The following is a 7,979-nucleotide window of genomic DNA, read 5'->3' as shown; positions in this document are numbered from 1 at the left end:
GAATGTCAGGATTATGTGACAGTCACTGTTCTCGGACTTGGAGTACGTCAAAGAAAAAAATATATAATCCTTGCCATCTTTGCACTTGGACTCAAGTGATGAAGATGATAATACCCACCTTGAGAGTTACACCAACTGCATAGATAACAAATGTGAGGGCTCTTTGTAAGCCACAGGGTGTTTTGGGAAAGTTGAGTCTCATTACTTTTGTACTCAAAGAAGTGAAGTGACTTGTCCAAGGTCACAGGCAGCCCTAGCTAAGGATTCTTCCTACTCTATTGTAATGCCTGTCAGGCTTCTTTCTGTTACCACCCCTTGTCGTATATCCTTGCAGAGAGGTCACAGTGTGCCAGCTCTTGAGGCCTGGGAGAGGCTAAGTCCCCTTCTGTAGCCTCTGGCCCCTTCCTATACCTACCTTCCCCTCCTACTTCTGCTCCTCACTTCATGGGGGCCATCTCTCTGCCTCTGCCTGCCTGAGGAAGGATCTTGATGCAGCACTCCACAAGAAGCTCTCTCCTCCTGTGTTACTGGAGAATGGCAGCAGGGCCAGGTGTCACCTGCTTCTGCCCCCACCCCTCACACACTCATTCTGCCCAGCACACAATTTTGTTCCTGTCTCTACTCTTTGTGTTTGTTTGAGGATAGAAGCTGCCAGCTGGGAAACGTGGCAGTTGCTCTGTTACCTTCTTACCATCCCATCTGTAGTTTTCATCCTGGTCCTCTGACTCTGCATTCCATATGCTCCCAACCTCCTCATTAACAGAAAGTCTACAGTTCATCTTTGTCTTGGTACTTAGATCACCATTTCTCACCCAGATTGTTGTAATCACCTCCTAATTTGCCTGCCTGTCTCTAAATCCTTCCTTCACTCTGCAACCACAGGAGGCTTTATACTTCACTATTCTGATTCAGTTAGAATCAGAATCCTTCAGCGTCTCTCACGGCTGTCAGAATCAAGCTGAAGCTCTTTAGCGTGGTTTTCTCATTCCACCCTCCCATCCTACATCCTCCCCCGCCCCCATAAATCTTATATATATCTAATTCAGCTTATTTTTGTTATTGTTGTTGCTGAGAAAATGCACAGCAAAACTTATACCAATTCAACAATTTCTAATGTACAGTTCAGTGACATTGATTACAGTCTTCAAGTTGTGCCACCATTCTCACCTTCCGTTTCTGAGCTGTTCCTCCCTGGCTAACATAAACTTGTGGCCCCTAAGGTTCCTATCTAATTTTTTGAGTTGCTGTTGTCAGTTTGATCCCATATAGATAGATCTTAGAAGAGCACAGTGCTCAAGGCAGACATTGTTTACTAGTTAAGCTGAACTATTGTTTGGTTTAAAGAAGACTTCAGGGGATGTTTTTGGTTTAAGTATAGTCTTTTTTTTAACAGCCACTTTATTAAGATATAATTCACATATCATAAAATTCACCCTTTTAACGTGTAAAATTCAGTGGTTTTTACTATATTCACAGTTATGTAACCATCACCACCATCTAATTTTAGAACACGTTCGTCACCCCAAAGAGAAGCATACACCCATTAGCAACCGGTCCTCATCCCCCCTCTCTCAGCCATGGCAACCATTAATATACATTATGGATCTCTGTGGATTTGCCTGTTCTGGACATTTCATATAAATGGAATCATACAATATGTAGCCTTTTGTGGCTGGCTTCTTTCACTTAACAATGTTTTCAATATGTCATAGCACGCATCTGTGTTGTAGCATGTATCATAACTTCGTTCCTTTTTATGGTTAAATAACATTTCTTTGTATGAATATACCATGTTTTGTTTACCTATTCATGTGTTGATAAGATATATTTAGATTGTTTCCATTCTTTGACTAATATGAATAAGGCTTCTATGAACATTCATGTACAAGTTGTTGTGTGGACATATGTTTTCAATTCTCTCGAGCATATAACTATGAGTGGAGTTGCTGGTGGTGCTGCTAATGGAAAGGTTGGCGGTTCAAGCCCACCCAGTGGCTCTTCCACTGGAGAAAGACCTGGTGATCTGCTCTTGTAAAGATTACAACGTAGAAAACTCTATGGGGCAGTTCTACTCTGTCACATGGTGTCTCTATGAGTTGAAATAATCTCCACGGCACCTAACAATGATAACATGGTAACTATGTTTAACCATTGCAGGAACTGCCAAACTGTTTTCCAAAGTGGTGGCATTATTTTATAATCCCAACAGCAATGTATGAGTGTTCCAGTTTCTTTACATCCTCCCCAACATTTGTTATTGTCTGTCTTTTTCATTTTATCCATTCTATCTTCCTAAATCTTAATTGCAACTTACATAGTTCTTACTATTTACTAGGCACCATTCTAAGTATAATTTAAATCTCGCAACATCCCTGTGAAGTAGGTACTTTTATTATCCCCATTTTACAGATAAGGAAACTGAGGTACTGAGAGATTAAGTAATTTGGCGCCACAGCCAATACTTGTTAAAGCTGGGATTCAAATAATAAGTAGTTCAGTTCCAGAGTCTGTGCTCTAACCATCATGTTGTATTGCCTCTCATAGACACCGATATTAATATGCTTAGTGTGTATCTCTTTGTATGTGTTTTGTAAAATGTGTATTTAATTTACACAAATGATATTGTGCTACATATCTCTTTTCCCCTTACTTTTTTCACTAAGCCCTGTTTTTTACGATCCATCCATATTGCTCCATCGAATCTGTTGCTTCCAGCTGTCAAATACTGACCATGATGGGCACTCACCACATTGTATCTGTCTGTTCTCCCAGGGAGCTGGGCTCTCAGGCCTTCAAGTCTGGCCTCTGCTTACTCTGTAGTGTCTTCTTCCACCACTCCCTGAACCCAGCCTATGCTCTGGAAGTGCTGACCTCCTAGCACTTCCTAGAGGTGCCACAGTGTTTCAACTAACAACAACAACAATAGTTAATAATTATTCTGTGCCTTTGTTCTTCAAGGCCAGTGGAGGTTCCAGATCATCTAGTTCCAATCTCATTTTACAGTTGAAGAGAATGGCTTAGAAAAAATGACTTGCTCTAGTTTAAAGAACTGGAACCCAGCCTCCCCACTCCTTATCCCTGTCAGCTTTCTCCTCCCTCTTCCTCCCTCTTCATTCCTCCCCTGCCTCTCACAGACAAAAGCCCCACCTCCTTCTCCCCTGCTCCCATGCCAGCTCTAAGATATCAGTGTAGTTAGAACACAGATCCCCTCTGTCCCCTTGCAGGCTCTTGCTGCAACCCAACACAGCCTCCCTGTTTTGGAATCTGTGATTTGCTGTCAAATCCTATTCCTCTTGCAGCAGTGTTGCCGCTGTGATTCTTTTCCCTTTCTTTTCAAACTTGTTATAGCCCGGCTTTGGCTCTACAGTGCCCGACAGGCTGATGCAAGAGGCCTCAGGAAAACACTTGGCCTCATTGTTGCCCTGGGATCTGATCCTGCTCCCCTCAGCTCTATGCTCTCCACTGGTCTCATTCTTTCCTCTAACCCTATTCCCTTCTGTCTCTCCATTTCATTCATTCATCTAACAAATATTTATTAACTATCTCCTGTGTGGCAAGAGGAGCCCTGGTGGTACAGCAGTTAAGAGCTTGGCTGCTAACCAAAAAAGATCAGCAGTTTGAATCCACCAGCTGCTCCTTAGAAACCCTATGGGGCAGTTCTACTCTGTCCTACAGGGTGACTATGAGTCAGAATTGACTCAGCGGCAATGGGTTTGGTTTGGTTTTATGTGGCAAGAACTGTGCAGTTAGCTGGGAGGGTGTTAAGAGGATATAGAGATAAGCAAGTTATGTCTCCGGTCCTCAAGGGGCTTACAATCCAGTTGGGGAACCAAGACTTAGACATGTGAGAAGTTACTGCAAGAGTTTTCATAATGCAACACGGCAACACAAGAGACGTCACAAGGCAGCATATAAGTCAAGGCTAGTGAGGCTGGGTGGCCTGGTGGGAAGAGCACTGGGCTAGAAGGTAGATGACCTGGGTTTGAGACCCAGGTTCATCATCACTGATTGTGTGTCCTTGGGCCAGCTACTTGACCTTTCTGAGCTTTAGCTTCTTCTTCTGTGACGTAGGGACGATACCCTCACAGACCTTTGGGAGGAACGACTGAGGGAGCTTGTATAAAGCTCCCAGCATTGTGTGGCACATAGTAGGTGATCAGGAAACAGATGGCTCTGAAAGGCATGTGTGCAGCAGGAGTTTGAGGGAGTGGAGATTTTACTCTGCCTCACCTTCCTGCTCTGTCTTATCCCCTACACTTTCCCCTCTGACTCTACTCCCTCTCTCCTGATAAGGAATTATTCTCGTTTCCACCATCCGATGTATGGGAACTGCTACACCTTCAATCACAAGAACAACTCCAACCTCTGGATGTCTTCCCTGCCTGGGATCAACAATGGTGAGCACCTTTCCCTTCCCTCAATCCCAGACCTTGACCTCGCCGCCTTTCCCACCACCTGGCCTACATTTATTGGCGTTGAGTTTACATCCCCATAAGTAGAGATATTGTGTGCCTTCTGGGCCTCACCACCAATGCCCACCTCTATCCTGGAAGGAGTCCTTTCTGTTCTTTTTCCCTGTGGGCACCACATGGTCCATTCCAGGCATGATAGGAATCCTGGCCCAGGCCTTCCTGCCTGCCCCCACACTCCAGCACTGTTGTTGTTGTTGTGTGCCACTGAGTCGATTCTGACTCATAGTGACCCTATATGACAGAGTAGAACTGCCCCGTAGGGTTTCCCAGGCTATTATCTTTATGGAAGAAAATTGCCAGGTCTTTTTTCCTGCGAAGTGGCTGGTGGGTTCGAACCACTGATGTTTCGATTAGCAGCCAAGCGCTTTAACCCATTGCACCACCAGGGCTCCTTGGACTCCAGCACAGGGGTTGCCAAATCCATTTGTAGGTCTTCCTGGCCTTCATCTCCTCAGAGCATTAAAGACTAGGCAGGGTGGATGGGTGGGTTTCCATCTCTAACTCTTCTCCACAATTATTTCTTTCTTCCTCTCCACCCCCCACCCCCCATGCTCCCAGGCCTGTCCCTGGTGCTACGCACAGAGCAGAATGACTTCATCCCACTGCTGTCCACGGTGACGGGGGCCAGGGTCCTGGTGCATGGGCAAGATGAACCTGCTTTCATGGATGATGGCGGCTTTAACTTGCGGCCTGGCGTAGAGACGTCCATCAGCATGAAGAAGGCAAGGATGCTGACTGGGAAACCTGGGAGGAGAGCCCCAGATTGGAGAGGCTCTGGGAGGTGAACTTGGCATCCAGAAGACTGTGGAGGAAGATCATGTAGGATGGGCATTGAGCTTGTGAGGGTCTTCAGGAGCAGAAATGAGGGGCTAGGGGGCTGGCAGAATGGACATTCGGAAGTAGGACCCTGGGAAGTGGGCTTTGGGTGGGAAGGTGCTGAGAAAGGGGTCAGAGGATGCTTAGGAATGGCTCTCTGGGCCCAGTGTCCTTGGAAGTAGCACGGGATGGGTATTGGGGGCTGCTGGAGATACATGTTTTTAGATGGTGAGCTGATAGAAGAAGCTGGCAGGGTGTGAGATACCCCGGGGAATGCGGGAAGAAAGAATCCAGGCAGTAGCCTGGGCTGCTTGCTCTGATTTCTTACCTGCTGGTGTGGGGGTTCATAGGAAGCCCTGGACAGACTTGGGGGCAACTATGGTGACTGCACTGAGAATGGCAGCGAAGTCCCTGTCAAGAACTTTTACCATTCCAAGTACACTCAGCAGGTGAGGTCCCACCTGTCAGTCAATCAAGGTTGTGGGGGAGGGGGCCGAGGGTGGGGCATGGTGGGGAGGCTTGTGGAAAGAGGGCTGGAGATGCTGTGCAGAAAATTTTTGTCCTTCCCTGCCCTACCCCTTCTGGGCTGTGTAGGGGAAGGGGGAGGGGGTCTGTCAGGTCTGAACTCCCTTTCCTCTTCATTCCCCTCTCTTCCAGATGTGTATTCATTCCTGCTTCCAGGAGCGCATGATCAAGGAGTGTGGCTGTGCCTACATCTACTACCCAAAGTCCGAGGGTGTGGAGTATTGTGACTACTGGAAGCATACCTCCTGGGGTGAGAATCCAGGGAGCCCCCTGCCCTTCCCCACCTGACCCCAGGACTTTCCCATGAGCTCTCTCCTCTCTCTGCGGGCATGGCCTCTGGCTCCCACCAGCCCTGAAGAATTCTCCCTCTCATGCTTCTTTTTTAGCCCTTAGCCTTGCTCTCTCTGCTTTCCTCTCTCTCTGTCTCTCTTCTCTCTCTTCCTCCTTGACAGTTTCTCTTTCTTTGTTTTGGCTTCTGTGTGTTTGTCAAAGAACTGCCCCATTTAAAAATAACCTGCAGCATAAGGAAGAAAGAGCACATGAGGGAAATCTCAAGCAGGAAGGGGCCAGTCATTCCAGTGGTTCTGTGCTCTGCCCACTGAGATTTCAGCCAACGCTCTGCCCACCGCTCCCCCAGCTCAGCCCTTGGGCTACTTAGCAGGGATGGCTATTGCCAACACCTTACCCAGCCACTAGGGTGCTGGTCTCCAAAACGGAGTGCTGGGGGGCATGAGACAACTCACTGGGGTACAGAAAGAAAATATTAGAAGTTACATGTATTGATCTCATTCCTTAACATTTTCCATTTTATGTATGTTTTATAAAGTACAGGTATGTAATTTGTAAATTAAATACATATATTGGAGGTGCTTGTGTAAAATTTTTTTACCCATAGGAGGACACAATCCAAAAGGTTTGGCGAGCACTGAAATCTCCTTCTCTTGGTCTAGGGGAGACAAATCCCTTTTTCTTTCCACTTTAGCTGAGTTATTCAGCAGGGAAGCTGTGTACTAGGAAGCTGAGCAAAAAACCAATCCCAAACAAGAAAATATAGAAGGTGTTTGTATTCCTGGTGCACACATTCTTATCTAGCCAGAGGTAGCCTTGGCTGGCACAGCTGACCAGGCCTCCCGTAGCTCCTCCTCCTCTTCCTCCCACAGGGTGGTGAGGGAGTAGGTGGGCAGCCCATGCTGGGGGAGAGGGAGCCTTCACACTCCTCAGGAAACACAGCCATGGACACTGCAGACATGGAGGCATTTCTTCTTCCTTCCTCCTGAAGGATTGTTTCACCCCAGAGTTTAGTGAACTTCCCCATCTCGGTTCTGTCTGTTTATCTTTCTTTCTGCCTCGTTTCTTCCCTGGGTCCGCTCAGGCCCCATTTGCTCCCCCTGCCTGTACTTCCTGTCTCCTGCTGCCTCCCACTTCCTCTCTCTCTGAACTTAGAGGATTATAGCACAACAGAACTGGAGGGAAATTCGGAGGCCATCTCACCTCACCTTCTCCTTTTGTAGATGAGCAAACTGAGGCCCAGAGGGGGGATGTGACACATCCCAGAACATGTTGAGCCAGGACTCCTACCCCACAACCCCTACCCTCCAAAAAAAATTATTTCTAAGTTGTTGTGAGTTGGAAGAAGATGTATGAGAGAAAAATAACAATATTCATTCCTGGGAAATTGTGAGGGTTAAGATGAGGAACTAAGGCTAAAGACAAGGTCCTTTGAGTTTTCTACATACTGCTTACTCCCCAGAGAAAAAGACCCAGCTGCTTCTCATTCTTCCTAATTTTATTTTCATTTTTTTAAATTGTACTTTGATGAAGGTTTACAGGACAAATATTTTCTCATTAAACAGTCAGTACACATATTGTTTTATGACATTGGTTAACAACCCCATGACATGTCAACATGCTCCCGTCTCGGCGTTGGAGGACCCTGTTTTTTCTTTGGTGAAAATAAACATAGCCAAAGATACACCATTTCAAAAATTTCTACATGTACAATTCAGTTACGTCTATTACGTTCTTCCAGTTGTGCTGCTATTCTCACTTCAGATGAAGGTTTCCAGAACAAAATAGTTTCTCATTAAACAGTTAGTACACATATTGCCCTATGACAATGGTTAAGAACCCCACTACATGTCAACACTGTCCTTACTCAACCTTGGG

The 7,979-nt window shown here is 46.2% G+C and overlaps 1 protein-coding gene across 1 annotated transcript in view; it reads left to right on the top strand.

The window, feature by feature from the left end:
• SCNN1A (sodium channel epithelial 1 subunit alpha) overlaps positions 1-7,979 on the top strand; it is a 32,183-nt gene that overhangs the window by 19,771 nt on the left and 4,433 nt on the right. The window contains exons 5-8 of the mRNA XM_004387261.2: positions 4,294-4,397; positions 5,031-5,194; positions 5,639-5,737; positions 5,946-6,063. Coding sequence (XP_004387318.1) covers positions 4,294-4,397; positions 5,031-5,194; positions 5,639-5,737; positions 5,946-6,063 — 485 coding nt within the window. The remainder of the gene's footprint in view (positions 1-4,293; positions 4,398-5,030; positions 5,195-5,638; positions 5,738-5,945; positions 6,064-7,979) is intronic.

Source organism: Trichechus manatus, unplaced genomic scaffold (assembly GCF_000243295.1).
Source record: "Trichechus manatus latirostris isolate Lorelei unplaced genomic scaffold, TriManLat1.0 scaffold00182, whole genome shotgun sequence".
NCBI classification, from domain to species: Eukaryota; Metazoa; Chordata; class Mammalia; order Sirenia; family Trichechidae; genus Trichechus; species Trichechus manatus.
Note: the sequence above shows the minus strand (reverse complement) of the source record. Positions and strands in the feature narration are given on the sequence as shown.